Below are 17,082 nucleotides of genomic sequence, written 5' to 3' on the forward strand. Positions count from 1 at the left end.
GTCCATGCTTTAAGTAATATTTGAGCTAACCTTGTGAACCTAGCCCATGCCAAGCCCACTAATCTGCACCCACATATAAATGTCTCAAAGTGCACGACATCCGAATCGAGTGCTGTCTGTGCCAACCATCTTCTATAGACTCAAGGTACCTCTCATAAAGATCCCGAGCCAAAACTCTAAGCTTCACTTTTTCGCCATATTTATAAAAATGCCACTGGGCACCCCCAGTGCACGCTGACAGCATCCCATAACTGTCAGGAGGCTTGTTAAGGTCCTAATCCCATAACACTAATCCACATGAGGTTGAAATTCGCACGGTCGCTTTCGTTTAACCAAATCGGTCATTGGCGTACTGACTAGGAATATTGAAACGACGTCGCTTTGTACGTAATTGGGTCTTCTCCCCCAACCGGGTCATCTTCTTCGGTCTTCTCCCCGTCCCAATCTCTCTTTAAACGACAGAATCGCCACCGCCGCCACCAAAATCGACAACCTAGCCGCGAAGGTCGATCTAGCGTATCTGGTAGCTCCGCGCCACCACCAAACGCTCTTCCTCAGGTTAAGTCTCTCTCGTTTGTTGTGCAGAGAAAACCCAAAACATCTCTCCACAAAGAGACCAGTCGCTTTTGCCTCTCCATTTTCTCTCCTCAGTTATTCTCTGCTTCTCTCTCTTCCAGAATTGTTTCGTTTCATTCTGCGATTTTCAGCTCTCGTCCCTTTTCTAGGACTTCTGGTCAATCTTAAAGCAAAAGAAAAGGAATTCACACAGTAGGTACGAATCATTCTTGCAATGATTTACTGGTTGTTCAATTGAATTTTTAACTGTTTGTTTTGAGTGAGGATAATCATTTTGAAATGCTTTACTGGTTCAAATTAATTTTTTAATTTTTCTCTTAATGAAGGTTTTAATTCTGGATCTAAATTTCTTTTCTTGATAGGTCTTGTTATTTTCCTTAAATTTAAACAATTTAGGGTTTAGGGGGTTAGGCAAGTTAACTAATTCGGTCAGTTAATATATTGCTTTAGGGGATAAAAAGCTGTTGTTTAGGCGAGGGATTGGACTGTGTTATGTCAGGTGCTTCTTGGAGCTAATCATTGGAGTATAAACTCAAAGGGTTGGGAGATAAAGGTGGTGCTCTGTGGGTTCTTTTGGTCACTGAGAAGGTTAGTTTTTGAGGCTTTGTTATAAACTTTTTATGTTTTTGGTTAATCTGAATTGTTGCATCTGAGTGTATGGATTGTGTTTGACAATTAAGAGTGAGGAAAGTGAGGCAAACTGTTGGCAGTTGAGTGTAATTTTATGTCTCTTTTTTGATATAAATGCTTCGATATAAATGCTGTGTTCATTTTTTCATTCTCCAGAGGAGGGGTTTTTGATTGATTTTATGGGTTATAAATGAACCGCCGAACTGATCATTGATTTTATGGTTTTATATATGCTGGACAATGATGCATTTGGTTAATTCTCTTTTTTCTTTGTTTGGTTCTGGAGGCTGGGGCCAAGCTAGGTTGTGCCCAGCGAAGTGCAGACAGGCCGATTTACATGGTCTATGTCTTCTAAATGAGGTGGAAGAAGAGGTGGTCACCTTGTGCGTGGGGAGAGCTAATCAATTGAGGTTGAAAGAAGGCTCGGCTCCAGCCTAGTTGACTGAGTTGCGGCTGCGCAGTGAGTTGGTGGGGATGAAGGATGCTCTTCACGGGGATGGAGAGATATCTGATGGTGGGTAAAGTACATCCATGGACTGGAGATTGTCCTAGTTTGTAGGGATGATGGGGAGGGGTTGCCAGTTGATCCTTTTAATTGTATTGTGGATGATGTTGTTTGAGAGGAAGTCCACGAAGATTTTGGTGATGGGTTGGGGCTGTAGAAACCTTTGTCTGTTATGAATCCTGAAGGGAGAGGTACAACATGCTTGTTATGGCGGGAGATGAGAGGTGGGAGAATTGCATAATGGATAATATAGGTGAGCAAGTGTTTGGGGTTAACGTATGAAGGGAATGAAGGGAAGACTATGGAGTTATTCCAATCTATCAATAAGGAGTGGAAGATGGCTGGAAGAAAGAGGAATTCCTCTTGGGGGTATTCTGGACATGTGGGATAGGAGGTGGGATTGAAGGTGGGCGTGTAGAATGGAATATTTTTCATCTCAAGTGTTCTCTATGGAGAAGGATGGATTTCATTGGGTGTTCTCGGCAGCCTTATTGAGGATGCAAAGAGGGATTCATTTTTTCAATTTTTTTTTTTTTTTTTTGTGGGAGGAGCTTGGCTATGCTCGGAGGAGATGGAACATCCCCTGGTGTGTGGGATGGGATTTTTAGTGTGGTTAGATCCCTGTCTAAGACATATACTGGAGGGAGGTTGTCGCCGACTATGGAGATGTTTTTCAAGTTCATTGAAGCCCTACAACTCATTGATTTGCCGATAAAGGGTGCTTTCTTTACATGGTCTAGTTGCAGATAGTGTCCTACACTATCTTGTTTGGACAGATTCTTGATTTTCAGAAATTGGGTGGAGAAATTTCCAAATATTTTAGATCATAATCCATTGCTTTTGGGTTATGGAAGATTAATTAAGGAGGAAGAAAATTTTGTTCAAGTTTGAGAACATGTGGCTTTGTGCGGAGGATTGCAAGGGGAGATTAAGGTACCGCTGGGGTGGATATACAATGGTGCATGGTGGTCCCAGCTTTGTTCTAATTAGCAAGCTTTGTTTATTGAAGGAGGACATGAAGAAGTGGTATAGGGAGCTGTTAAGGAATTGGAAGTGGAGAAAGAATAGAATCATGTTAGAATTTTACCGGCTTAGAAGTTAGAATGCAAGGAGGGGATTCTAGGCTTAGATGATGTGGATAGGTGTGTGAGGAAACTGTGTTAGGCGGAGATTAGGAGATTGCTACTTTGGAGGAGATTTCATGGCGGTCTATTCTAGGGCTTTGTGGATTAAGGAGGGTAATCATATTAAGAGGATGCAAATTTACGGGGACATTGAGTGAGGAGGAGAACGTTAACTGGGGGATTGCTCTGTTTTATTAGCATTTAATTCTAGTCTGGACTCAAAAATTAGAAAAATGATCAAACTGTTCTCAACAAATTTTTATGTTGACATATCTAGTCCCCTATTTTTTTAGCATGTTCCTTTTCTAGCTTTGAAAAGGGTTTAGAAAAAGTTCCAACTTAGAAACTAAGGGCCCGCTTGGATCAGTTTTTAGTTGTTGAGGACGACGTTAGTTGGGGGATTGCTTTGTTTGATCAAAATTTATATACAGAAGCATCTGTTGGGTGCCAAATGATTCTAGTTTGGACTCGAAAAATAGAAAAATGACCAAGCTGTGTTCAACTTAACTTTTATGTTGACACATCTAGTTCCCTATTTTTAGCATGTTCCTTTTTCAGCTATGAAAGGGTCTTGAAAAAGTTCCAACTCAGAAAATCAGAGTAGAAAATGGTTTCTTTAGTGTGAAAATTCGCTTGGTTGGAAAAACTACAAAACAGTTTTGAGAGAACAAAAACTCAGAAATCCATTTGGTTGTATTTATTGAAAATAGTTTTTGGAACTACGAAAAGAAAGAAAATTGTTTGGCATGATTGGAAGAAAATTGTTTTTAGAATTATCAATAACTCAGAAATCCATTTATTTTTTTCTGAAAGATTAGAAGACCTATTTATTCATACATTGTATCCATACCAAAATAAAATTTATCTATAAAAGAAATTGAATCTAATATCCTTATATTCAAATATATTGTATATAAATCACATCAATTGTGCTAAAATATAGATATTATAAGTTCATTGTTACATACAATTAAAGTATTCATTCGTTTTTGTAAAAAGAAAAGGATAAAATATTGCATGACCATTGCTTAGTAATCTTACAATTGCTTCTCTCTATGTAAAGCTTGCAAAAAAAGAAAAAGAAAAAAGAAAAAATGTATAAAGCACAAGCATTTTTTTGATCATTGATGGATTAAAGGCCAAGGCTCCTCCACATAGAAGCTGTAGAATATCAAATGGTTGAATAAAACATGAGTTGCATTGAAAACCTACAATATGCTGCCAAAAGATGAGAACAATATGACCCTTTAGCCATTTTTTACGAGGATGTATTAGAAAGAAGCAGCTCGATGCAACCCACATTGAGATGTCAAAGGTTTTCCAAACAAAATTATAGGCTTCATAATATCTAAAGCAGAAGCAATAACCTTTTTATAATCAGCCTACCCAATGTATAAGGACTTGAACATTACTATTAAAACCTCAAAACTACGAAATATAAGGCTAAAACCCTAAAATTTAAAAATAAAAAATAAAATAACAGATCATCACACAGTCTTGATTCTCTTGACTTGCCCTGGTTTCTTGTCCTAAATTAATAGGTGACCTTAGGTCCTTAGGCCTGCCTTTAGATATGACCACCTCACAAGACCATTATCATGGAATTTTTTTTCCTTTTAACATTTGTACAAACACTTACCTAACTAAAGATCATGAAAATTTAGATATGGTCACCTCACAAGACCATTGTCCTAATAATATTAGTAATCACCAAAAATGCTTAAGTAGGCCAAAGTTATTTACTGAAGAAAATTATAAAGAGTTCCCATCTTTTGTAAGGTCCATTGTAGTGATGGAAGAATACAACAAAGCAAGATCTATTATCATGATAGCGGATGGCTACTATTAAAATTGAATATTGATTCAAGCAGTATCTCAAGGTGGACGATCGGACATATAATGTTTTGGCAAGGGAAAAAATCCAGACTGTTGTAACAAGAAAAGAGTTATAACTTATAACTTGCACAATGCAAAAGGATGAACATAACCCTTCGATCATCATATAGAAGAATTTTGAACAAAATTTTCCATTATAAAGCACTTCATTCAAGTCATTAATGCAAATCATTTATGATTACCTGAAGCGCTTCTTCATGAACTCCATTCTCAGTTGAAAATGAGAGTGCAAGCTGTAGTTGAGGCAAGAGAAATCATTTAACAGAGAACTTCAACTAGACAAGAGAAGCCGTTCAACAGGTTGAGGAAGAGAGAGATTAATGGTGAATGTGCGGCTGAGAGATGTGATAAGGTAAAGGAAAATTTTAAACGAGGATGAAGTAAGGTCATTTTAAAGTGGCCTGTAGTTCTCCGTGTTTCTTAGTTTTGAAAACTCCTTCCAAAAACTAAGAGCTCTCTCCAAAAACCATCACTTGTGTAACTCACTTTTTTAAAAACTATTCTTCAAAAACAGATCCAAGCAGGTTAAAAAAAATGTTTTTTGTTTTTTATCATTTAGGAAACAGAAATGTTCTTATCAAAAAAAAGAAAAAGAAAAAGAAAAAGAAAATGAAAAAAAAAAAAAAAAACACAGAACTTTTCTTGTAAGTGGCTGGGCAGTTGTCATCCGACCCAAAAGCTTAAACTATTAGGTGGAGCTGCCTATCCGCCCCTATAAGTCCAAGATCCTCCCCATCTGGAACAAATGCGAGACAAGAACCCATACCATTCTCCCCTACCTGAACTCGCAATGCCCTTGTTGCGGTCGGACCATCCTGCCTGCTTGCCCACCTTAATGGCAGGAGGATCCGATAATGACCGTGACACAAACCCGACCCTCTGTGTGGACGCTTGGCGTTACACCAAATCAAGGACTGGGATTGCTCTGATACCACTTGTAATGAGCTAGGCGTTTGCCATCCGATCCAAAAGCTTAAGCTATTTGGTGGAGCTTCCTACCCGCCCTTACAAACTCAACATCCTCCCATTCGGATCCAATGTGAGACAAGAAACCATAACATTAAACAATTTTTTGTTTTCTCAGTGACAAAAAGCCATTTTTTGTTTTTGACCTAAGTGATGGTTTTTAGAGAACTACTAAATGGACTTCTCTGAGTTTTTGGAAAGAGTTTTCAAAATAAAGAAAACACGGAAAGCTACAACTCACTTAAAAGATGACACTACTTCATTCTCGTTTAAAATTCTACTTTACGTTATCTCTTCTCTTTGCTGCACATTCTCCAATGAAGAAATCCAGATTCATCTTGACTTTATAAAAGCATCGAGTGGCGCTGGATCATGAGAAGTTCCAGTCTTTCTCCATCTCCATCACCATCAACACCAACATCATCGTAAGGTGTCGTTTCCTGTAAAAAAGAAAGAGTAACCGGAGAAAAGCACCAATGTGGTACTGGCCGGAGGGACTTTGACGATCAAGTTAGTACTAGATTGGAAAGGGAAAGAAGAAAAGACTTCTTGGAAAATTTTGTCATACCTTAGCAGGTTGACCGACTCCTACTTTTATAGGGGGTGTAGGCAGTAGCGTCCACCCAGGGAACTAATTCCCTTGACTTCTCCATCACTAAGTGGGAGAGTCATCAGAAAGGGTCGTCGCCTTGAGATTTCCTATCAGTTTAAATCTTCCTTGTCACATAGTATACAACAACAAAAACAACAAAGCAAGCCTTTTCTCAACTTATTAGGATGCAGTTACATAATTTTTTTTTTTATTTATTATTATTATTTTTTTTCTATTTAAGTCGATACTCTTAGTCAAACCAGATGTTACCATATCCTTCCTTATTAATTCATGTTAATTTTGGTGTTCATTACCCTTAATGTGGATCATTTTGCTTTTCCTAATTGGTGCACTCAATGCTGCTGCGTTCTGTCTGCATCTGCTGAACATCTTCCATTTGCTCTCCAGTGAATCACAAAACTAGACGGTAACCTCTTTTGTTCAATTACTATGTTTTCTCTGCATCTGATGGTTGGTTTAGGGAAGATGTTCATTTACCTCTCCCTACAATGATTTCAGATAGGTCCTACTTATTTGGGAGCCCACATGAATGAGATTCACATGGATGAACAGCTGTATTTGGTTCCATTTAGCTTTTTAAAATTTGGAGGGGAAAGATCTCAAAATCTTATTCCCATGTTCAATGAAGGCAAATATTTCATACAATATATATGGCAAGAATTAATTGTGAAGTATACTGTTATTTTATAATACCCACAACTGCTGAAAAGAAGAAATCAAGGAAGGTTCTTATTCCTTTTGTTGATTGTCAATGGTAGGAGTGAATAAATCTATTGAGCTGTTGCCCTCTTCCTACAGCATTTTCAGTCCGATTCTATTTCATTGTTCATCTGTCAGAAGAGGCTAAACCTATAATATAATTCAAACTGTAGATTCTATATATCGGCATCTGATGTTTGCTGATTCAAACTTATTTGTGCTTGATTTAACTTTAAAAAGACTATAATTTGATGGTGTTTCTAATATTTTGTAGCTATTGTTTGTAGGTTTAACGATATGAATTGGATTCAACGCAAGATCTACCTTTACAATGTCACCTTTGGACTCTACATGTTGGATTGGTGGGAGCGTTACCTTTTCAGTATCCTTTTTGTATGTTCTTTTGATGAATTGATCCATTTGATATGTGTTTGTTTTGTTCCAGGATTGCAATCTCGCTCTCTCTCTCTCTCTCTATCTATCTATATGCACATTTGGACTGCACCTAAAACTCTGAAATTATTGATATTCCAAATGATAAAATTAATGAATGCCTTCCTGGTTCCTTTCCATAATCAGTGTTTCTGTTATTGACTTTGTTCTGCTTTTATTGAAATTTGGGATCACTAGTTCAGTGGTTTTGGATCAGTTCATCATCAAGTATACAAGAATGGATTTGAAATTGAGTCTTCTAATTCAAGATTTAGGACATTTTGCGAATCATGCACCTCAGTGATCTGGATTTTTCTTTTTCGTCCTTTCCGCTTTTCTTTTCTTTTTCTTTTGTTGTTGTTGCTAATTTTGGTTTCTTAATTACAATGTAGATACAATGTCACTAAAATAAATAAAAAGCACTGAACTTGAAATTCAAGGACACATTACATAAATCTAAATAGTTACTGTTTATGGAGCGTCATTGATTCAGAGTTAAGAGAAATATTTCATTGTACACTGGTTTAAGTTTTTGCACGAAACTGAAAGAGATTTGGAGTCATTGGGGTGCGAATCTATAGCTTGCCAACAAAAAAATAGAAGAACCTTGGAGGAACTTGTTGATTTTTTGGACTCTTTGAGGGTCTAAAGGCCCTATTTGGCCTTGGCTTTTGAGGGATTTGAACACTTTTAATACAATTCTTACTTATTTATTTATATTTTTTTTGATAAGTAAATACAATTCTTACTTGTAAAAAAAAAAAAAAAAAATGCAATGCAATTGTTTTGTAGGTTCTGATGTGATTGCTGATCTGAGTTCCTTAATGCCGTTAGATATTTTGGTACTTGTGTTGATGTGGTTTATTTTCTACAATGGGTTCCAATATGCGACTGAGTTCTGCAAAAGGTAGCATCACTACTGTTATTCCTGGTTTCATTTTATTGAAGTAATTCTGCTCATGTTAATTTACTATCTTAGAGGCTAGAGCATGGTCTTTATATTATATACAGTGAACATGGAAAAAATGGCTTTGCTCATTCAGAGTATGTTTTTTATTTTGATATATATATATATATATATATATATATATATATGCTTTATACACGTGCAACAACAACCAAGCCTTTTCCCAATTACCTGGGGTAGGCTACATGAATCCTATGTTTTCTTTCCGCTCTATTTGAGGCCATAGCCTTAGTCAATCCACATGCTATCATATCTTTCTTTACTAACTCTACCTACGTTAGCTTTGGTCCTCTTCCCCTAGTTTTACCCTCAATGTGGACTATGTCACTTTTCCTAACTAGCGCACTACAAAGTCTTCTTTGCACATGTCTAAAACCATCTTAATCAATGTTCTCCAGTTTTATCTACAATTGGTGCTACTCCAACCATCTCCAAGATGCAATCATTTCTAATTGTATCCTTTCTAATCTTATGCTTACCACACATCCATCTCAATATTCGCATTTCTGCCATGCCCACTTTATGCAAATGTTGTTTCTTAGCTGCCCAACATTGGGTACCATAAAGTATGGTTGGTCTAATAGCTATTTGATAGAACTCCCCTTTCAATCGTAAGGGATACGCCTATCACACAATATACTAGTTGCACTTCTCCATTTAACCCATCCCGCCTTAATATTTTTTCTATGATTAATGTCATCTCCAATTTCTCCCTCATCATGAATAATTGAGCCTAAATAACGAAAATGTTCACTTTTTTTACCTCTTGGTTCTCAATCCTCACTACATCCTCATTTATCTTTCTGGATTTACTGATATAGCACTATATATTAAGTTTTATTTCGACTAACCATAAATCGTTTTAGTTCTAAAGCTTCTCTCCAAACCTCCAGTGCTCTTTATAAATGTACGGTTATAAAATATTCCTGCTTCGGCTTATCATATCGAGCTTAAGATTCCTATTGGAAAATAAAAAATTTTCATTTCAAAATATCTAATGATTGGGATGCTGCATGGTGATTAGTAAAGGAAGTATGAAAGGAATGAAAGAGAAGAGAATGATAATGAAAACTAACATAAACAAGCTTAAGGGATTCATACTGGAAATTCACAATGGAAAATCTTATTATAATTCCTAATACCATCGCCATTCAGAAAGTATTTTTGCACGTAGGGAAATGTTGTTTCTTAAAAGCAACCATGGGATCCAGTGTCTATTATTGGCTGCTGGCATTTGTGTGCCTGCGAAGATAAATTTAAGGGATAAATCTGACTCAACCTTAGTGACCTCTTTTGCAGTTTTCTTATGATTTCCCATGTAAAATATGATAAAATGGATATTTTTTTTGCTGAATTTTCCCCATTCACCAGAATTATTTAGATTGTTTCAATTAAGTTATTTGCTTTTTTTGACAATGATTCTATTGTTGACGTTGCAAGTAGTTTTTAAAAGGATCTGGATGCAGAAATTTCATTTCGAATGGTTAAGAGCTCTTCTAATAGTCATGTGGATTGTGGAAGTATTCAATGGGGATCATGAAATTTTGGCCTAAAATTTTAATTTCGTACCTTCTCTATTGTTTTTTATTAGTTGGTTGTGCGTCTCTGTTTTGCAAAATGTTTGAACCAAAATCTAACGAGAATTTAGTTTATTAAGACAACTTTGGATCACTTATATTTGTGCATTGCTGTTACTTCAAAATGTTACACCAATTATATGAGTAAGCATCTATGAGCTTTGACCACTACACATTTGGGTGATTTGGAAAAAGTCATGTCAGACTCACAGGTCCCACAGAATGAGACCTTGACATGGATTGTAGTAAAATTTGCAATGATGTTCATGTCATTATGTGACTCTATAACCTAAGGATTGGATTTTCATATTGACTGGGCTAGAAGAAAAATGGAATTAGACAATCGCTGCCTTATGATACTTGGGAAACATCTGTTTCACTATTAGACTTCTCAAGATCACCCGAATTTATTCTTTCTAATAATAATTGAAACAGATATAAACCCAATTTGAGGTTACAGGTAAGGTTATCATAGGCTTTACTTGCTGCAGTTTCCGAAACTGAAAGTCCTTTTTGGGGATGGACTTTGCTGGATACACTGTTCCAGAAAAAAATTGAAGAAAAATAATGTTTGGTGCACACATGTTTTGGAAGTCTTTTTTCAAAATCAAAGGATACTTTCATTGACACGAACAGTTTATTATGAGTTACGGACCCATAAATTTTCTTGAGGGGGCGCCATTGAAGATTATAAGATAAAAAAAATTTTAAGATAATTTTTTTAACACAAAATAATAAATATAAAAAATTAAATTTTGATTGATAATATTTTCATTTGTGATTTTTATTTTTTTTTCATAAATTTTTCATTTGTGAATTTACAATTGTTATCAATGAACTTTTATATCAAGCAAGATTTTCATACAAAATTGAAGAGAAAAATTATGTATATTTATGTAACACAATTTTGCAAATAAAGCAAATTCAAATGTGTGCTTGTATTCTAGTGTTATCTCATTTTCTCTTACCGTTTAGTGTAGAGAATTTTCTAACAAGTCAAATTAGTTAAGACTCAACAAACCTAGGAAGTCTTTGCATGCAAAAATTTAAAAGTTAATGAATGAAACTTATTTTTGTATTGGAAACTTGTGAACTATTTCCAGTCAGGTCTCCAAATTTAAAATTAATCTATAGTTAGGTTAAATCAAATAAATAAGGAATTGTGTGCTTTAAAGTATGAGTCTTCCCATTTTTATAATGGGTGTATGTACATTATTTCCATGTATCATATACAATAAATGAATCTAAAGAGAAGTAGACAATTTTTTATATAGGTTCCTTTTTCCGTATCTTCTTAGAGATTGTGATTTTTTGTTCAAGAATAGTTGTTGATATAGAGTCTAATGATTAGGAGAGAAAGAAAGAATAAAATCAAGGTTAAAATTATCAGTATGAGACAATTTTAGAATTTATAAAATTCTATATATGCAGAATAAAAATATAAAATTTTGAAGGGGGTAGTTTTTAAAATCTATATATACGTAAGGAAAATATAAAACGATTTTTTGTCATATCCAAAAATAACAGTGGGGGCAGATTTATATATTGGAATATTTTCATAATTTTAATGGGGGCACTTTCAAAATATTACATAATTTGTAGGCATATAATATAAATAAAAAATTTCTCCACTGTACTGTTTGTAGATCCGTCCCTGTTTATTCTTTTTGCTCACAAGACACTTCATTATTAGTCAAAACGAAACCTTTTCCGAAATTTAATTTATTATCTATGGCTTCAGTATCAGTTTCCAAATCAATAAAATTTTCGAACTATTTTTTTTTTTTTCAAAAAATATTTTATTTTTCTGTGCTTTCTGCCCATTGATATTTTTATACTTCCACATGCCGTTGGACCAATTGAAACCTAAAATTCATTATTAGTCAAAACGAAACCTTTTCCGAAATTTAATTTATTATCTATGGCTTCAGTATTAGTTTCCAAATCAACAAAATTTTCAAACTATTTTTTTTTTTTTCAAAAAATATTTTATTTTTCTGTGCTTTCTGCCCATTGATATTTTTATACTTCCACATGCCGTTGGACCAATTGAAACCTAAAAGACATTAGTATTGGTTGAAGACTTGAATAGAAAAATTATTTACTTTGAAACTCTTAAAAGAACAGGAAAATGGACCTTGGATCAACCAGAGAGTGGGAAGAGAAAAAATTCCATTGAGAGAGAAAGGGAGCTTATTCCTATAAAATAAAGTCAATGGAAGGTTTTGTAAAGGAAAATACATCCTATACAGTGTTGTTAAAGGCTAAAGGCGAGCCTAGGCTCAAGGCACAGGTCTAGCACTTGTTGTCATCTCAGGCTCATTGATGTTTACTAGGTGCGTGCCTCGGTTGTGCCTCGTCCTGTTTGTCAGTTGCGCCTATGCGCGCCCCACTGATTTTAAAAAAAAACTTTGATATTCTATTTCTTAAGTCAAAAAGGGTACTTTTGGCAACTTAATAAACAAATAAGAAAGCCCGAGCGTAGGAGAGAAGAAAATTTTGTTCGAAAGAATAAACAAATAAGAAAGCCTAAGAGTCAAAGTGTCAACCGAACAGAGAAAGAGTGAGATCGTGAGACGAACAACGAAGCCCTAGTTACAGAGATGAATGACGAGGCTACGTCAGTTCTTTCTTCTTCTCCTCTCTTCTCTACTTCTGCCTCCTCTCTTCTCCTCTACTCCTCTCTTCTCCTCTACTCCTCTCTTCTTATCTTTGTTTACATCTCTCTCTTCGTCTAGTTCTCCTCTCTCATTCATTTTTTTTTGGGGGCTCTGTTTTTTCTCCTTTATTTCTTTAACACTTTCTCCCTCTTCTCGTCTACTTCTCTGTCTTCATCTACTTCTTCTGTCTCTGCATCTTTTCTTTTTGGCTTTGTTTTTTCTTTTCTTTTCTTGTTAACAGGTTTTTATGTATTTATTTATTTATTTCTTTTTGTGCTCTGTTTTGCCATTCAAAAGAACAAATTCTGCTTTGCCTTTCAAGAAAACAAATTTCTGCTCTGTATTATGGTTGTTGGATGCTTGTTTAGTTGACAGATTTACATTTTTATATTTGATATTAATTTTAGAATATTGATATGACTTATGGGATTTGAATGTTTTTATGGTAGTTTAAATTTTCAATTGTACGCCTCACTTCACTCAGGCGCGCGCCTTGCGTCTTGGTGCGCCTTGGGCCTTTAATAACACTGATCCTATAAGACGAGAAGAGTGCTATACATTTGTTGGCTTAGCTTAAAGGTGCTCTTCGATGTCTTACACAAGTGGCATGAATCATGAGAAAACAATTGAGTAGTTACCAGGAGTGTCAGAATTTTTTTGGTTTAATGTGAGTTGCCACATTAGCTGCCTGTTCTCTTATGTTTGTCAGCATTCTTGTTGTGTCCAGTGGATTTTTTGCCAGTATAAAGATCTGATACAGGAGCAACATAAAACATGTTACATTGTTTCTAATATGGCAAGAGCACAAGCCAGCTAGAGAATATGATCAAATTATAGCCTGTCATCAACATCAAGTAAACGTTAAGTTTGGCATTTTCCCTTTGTTTGGTTAGGGTAAATGTTTAGTTATGTTCCGTATCATTAATTATTGATTCATCATGAAATGATTTTAGCATTGAGCTTGTAGGCAAGAATTTATGATCTGTTTAGAGTTCACTTCAGGAGTTAGTTAGCCAGGCACTGTTAGTTATGCTTTCTGAGAGTGCTTTTAAGAAGCAAAAAGGGTCCTTAGTTCTTAATGTTGTGTTTCTATTTTTTCATTTCTCCTCTTTGGCACTTGGTTAGCTCTTCGATACAAAACTAATAATAGCAAATATGTGAATTGTCATATGAGAAATATAATTCTTTTATATATTTTTTTTCTGTTTTGTTCTGATTTTTAGTTGATTAAGTTGTACTTTTTTTTCTATTCATTTTTCATTTCAGACCTGTAAAAAATGAAGTACACAAGGGAACACTGTTGGAAATTGATTTATATTATTCTGGTTGCTATCGCATGTGAAAACCTGATCCATCCTTCAAATCAAAATCTTTTTTGGAGATCAATCAAAATGAAGGAGTCATAAAAAATGATTTATAGAGAATGTGAAGGAAAATTGTTGGTAAGAGTCTTTGAACAGTGAACGAAACTGGAAATGCAAACAGAGTTATAGACTGTGAGGTTAAACTTTTCAGAATGTGTCTTTAGGACGTATTCAGTTAGAAGTTTGATTTATTAGTCTCTCTGCAACTGTATTTTATTTTGACAACTGCTCCTCTTTTTACTCGATCTTTTCTAGAAATCACAAAGAATATCTTATACTCATTGTGAGATAAATTCATTCCAAATATATGCAAAATAAGGTTTTTTTTTTTTTTTTTTTTTGGGTGCAATTTGGACTTCATTTATGTGATCTACAAAAAAATTTCTTTTGATTTATTTTTGTTCATGGCAAATCACTTGGTTGGGAGCCATGATCACCTTCATAGTCATCTTCTATATCTGTGTATATATTTTAGATAACTATTTATTTTTGCTTTGACAATTTTTTAAATGATTTTAGTGTGTAACCAGTGACAAGCGTGAAGTTGAATTCAATGGGTAGTTGGGACCTACCCGATAAAAAAAGAGTTAGGATACTGATAATGTTGGCTCTCTCTCTCTCTCTCTCTCTCTCTCTCTCTCTCTCTCTCTCTCTCCACGACTTGTACGCAATTGTGCAATATATGTTTGTTAACTATGTCGGCAACTATTGTGGGCTGCTCTGTCTCCCTTGAATAAGAAAAGCATGCTTGGTTTAAAGGCACATAAATGAGCTTTATTTTTAAATTCGCACCACAAATTCAGTACCATATTGCTTCTTGATGTGTGGCCTTATAGCTAGTATCATATTCTAATTATTTAAGTGTTCTTTTTTTTTTTTGGCCAATTTCATTTTTTCAGGCATCTATGGTGAAGCTCAGGTGTAAAATGAACTAGCAAATATCAAAATGGGTGGTGGTAGTGCACAGTGTTGCCGATTGTGCTGTGTTTTTAAATTTAAATGGGAATTTCCCAACTTTACTGAACATTTGAGCATGCCATGCAAGTATATTGTTACCCAGATGTAAACGTAGTATAATGGCGGAATTGTTTTCCTATATGTTGCTATTTATCGTGTGTTTTTGTATACTTTTTTTTTTTCCTAGTTGGTATTCGCACACACGCACGTTTTTTTTTTTAGACTTGAACCCCTAACCTCTTTTTGGAAAGTAAGTGGTTGATTGTATACTTTTATATTGTACCCCAAAATTTTTTGAGAGGAATTTGATTGCTTTAGCAGTGTCAACTAAAGGATGCCCTTAATTTTTTAGATAGGAGCATTAGCTTGGAATTATGTTTAAATTGATGGTGTACTTGCAACCCTTTGTAAGAGGGCACCTTCTTCATGGCTTCTTGCAATGGCAGACGTGCCAGCTTCCTAGGACTCAGCTTGAAGTAAGATGGGGGGATCCACAGATGAAATAGCATGATACTCTCTGGTTCTAAGGCTTTGTTTGGATGGGATGATTTAGAGGGATAAGGAAGAAATGATAAGTAGAATTGTGTTTGGATGGTTTTAGGAGAGAAAAGAAAGGGTAGAGAGGGATTTGGAGGGATAGCTATCCCTTCCTCCTTATTTCTCAAATGATATCCTTCCAAAAAGAGAAGATGGGGAGGGAAATGATAGTGGGTTAAGTAGTATTTTTAAAATTTTAAAATTGCCCTCAGTAATTACAAGGAGGAGATTATTATTTCACTCATGTCTGATCTAATTAAAAGGGTATGATAATAATTTGGTTGTTATAATTTTTTTTATTCTCTTCTCTATCTTATTCAAACAAGAATACTATCATTTTTTTATTTTATAATTTTTTCTCTCTCCGCCAAGCTCTACAAAAGTTCTTTTTTTTGTTTTGCAACTGTTGTATAAGGACAAGGTATCCACTAGGGATAAGTTCTGACAGTGGGTGTTGATTTAGCAGTTTTGTGTTTTATGCAAAGAATTTGTAGAACATCTCATTTTGAGCTCACTCTGGAATTCCTATAATCTGTCAATTATATCGTAGATGTTGGACAATTATTTTTAGTTTTGGGGTCTAAATATTTTTGCCGGAATGGCCCCCCAAATCCTTAAACTGAAGCTAAGGTATCGCTCTCACGCTCTAAGTGCTCTTGCTTATATTTTCACTATTTGTGACTCAATTTTGTCGCTTTCACGTTTTCGCTCTCCTTGTACCAGTCGGTCTCTTCACGCACCATTGACATATGGATCCTCTGAGAGCATAATTTTTTTTATGTTAAGAAAGCTACAATTTAGACTTGAAGGGCTACTCTCATTTTTGGATTGCTGATCACTCATATTGACATATTTCTAAGCCTCGTCCTCTTCACTTGACCATTGTGCATAAACAATACTCGGTTTCTCAAGTTCCTTACACAACTCTTTGGTTATTCTTTTGATGCCAATTGATAATTCAATGTAAGTACTTTGACAATTGCTTTAAAGAAATAAATAAGCACACAAGCTTGGTTCATATCAAATACTGTATTAAACATCTATATCATCGTTATCATTCATTCAATCATGCTTGTTAAGATAAATTCCAATATTTAAAGCAATTTAAACGTGCGAGATAAACAAAATAAAGTGTAGAGGCACATTATATTTTTTCATGGAAAATCTCCATAGTCTCGTAGAATAATCCGCTATGAAGAAAAAAACCTTTTTGATCTCTTGAAGAAATAAGTTATCAAACCTTCGGTCCTTCCAAAATTCCCTTTTAAACTGCTTCTTCAACTTGTATTATTTTTCGCACTCAACTTGTCCACCTTTTATGATCGGGATCAACATGTCTAATGCATATAATACCCATTGATAAAAATGAAACCGTGCGCACTCTCTAATCTCATAAGAAGAACACTAACAAATGTATTGTGAAGAACATGGGTTTTTTTTTTTTGTCTCACATGTGTGTGTGCTGTCAGAGTAGATGATAATTAATATGATATTAAAATTAAAGGCCATGTAAACACCCATTTGTACCCAACAGGCTTTACACCCAATAGAATTTTGGTGAGATGTGCTTAATCCTGTC

The 17,082-nt window shown here is 35.0% G+C and overlaps 1 protein-coding gene across 8 annotated transcripts; it reads left to right on the plus strand.

Annotated features, from left to right (window-relative positions):
• Positions 1–393: 393 nt before the first annotated feature.
• LOC132276103 (uncharacterized) lies at positions 394–15,105 on the plus strand. 8 transcript variants are annotated; one of them, XM_059777371.1, is made up of 7 exons: positions 394–558; positions 678–772; positions 1,027–1,164; positions 6,698–6,716; positions 7,297–7,391; positions 8,276–8,348; positions 14,909–15,105. In XM_059777371.1, exons 5-7 carry the CDS (start codon positions 7,307–7,309, stop codon positions 14,919–14,921), a joined length of 171 nt encoding a protein of 56 aa, XP_059633354.1. In that variant the 5' UTR covers positions 394–558; positions 678–772; positions 1,027–1,164; positions 6,698–6,716; positions 7,297–7,306; the 3' UTR covers positions 14,922–15,105. The 8 variants fall into 8 exon arrangements, with proteins under 8 accessions (XP_059633354.1, XP_059633355.1, XP_059633352.1 ...); XM_059777372.1 differs by having other exon boundaries at positions 1,076–1,164; XM_059777368.1 differs by lacking the exon at positions 1,027–1,164 and having other exon boundaries at positions 395–558.
• The last annotated feature ends 1,977 nt before the right edge of the window (positions 15,106–17,082 follow it).

This window comes from Cornus florida, unplaced genomic scaffold (genome assembly GCF_030987335.1).
Source record: "Cornus florida cultivar Cherokee Brave unplaced genomic scaffold, ASM3098733v1 CherokeeBrave_3.0.0_Hap2_Chr10, whole genome shotgun sequence".
Classification (NCBI taxonomy): domain Eukaryota; kingdom Viridiplantae; phylum Streptophyta; class Magnoliopsida; order Cornales; family Cornaceae; genus Cornus; species Cornus florida.

What these genes read in the sequence shown, in the direction of transcription:
- LOC132276103 (XM_059777369.1), top strand. Translation starts at nt 7,307, where the DNA reads ATGAATTGGATTCAACGCAAGATCTACCTTTACAATGTCACCTTTGGA. An exon ending in GTGGGAGCGTTACCTTTTCA is followed by an intron (nt 7,392 to 8,275) that starts GTATCCTTTTTG and finishes TAATGCCGTTAG; the next exon opens with ATATTTTGGTACTTGTGTTG.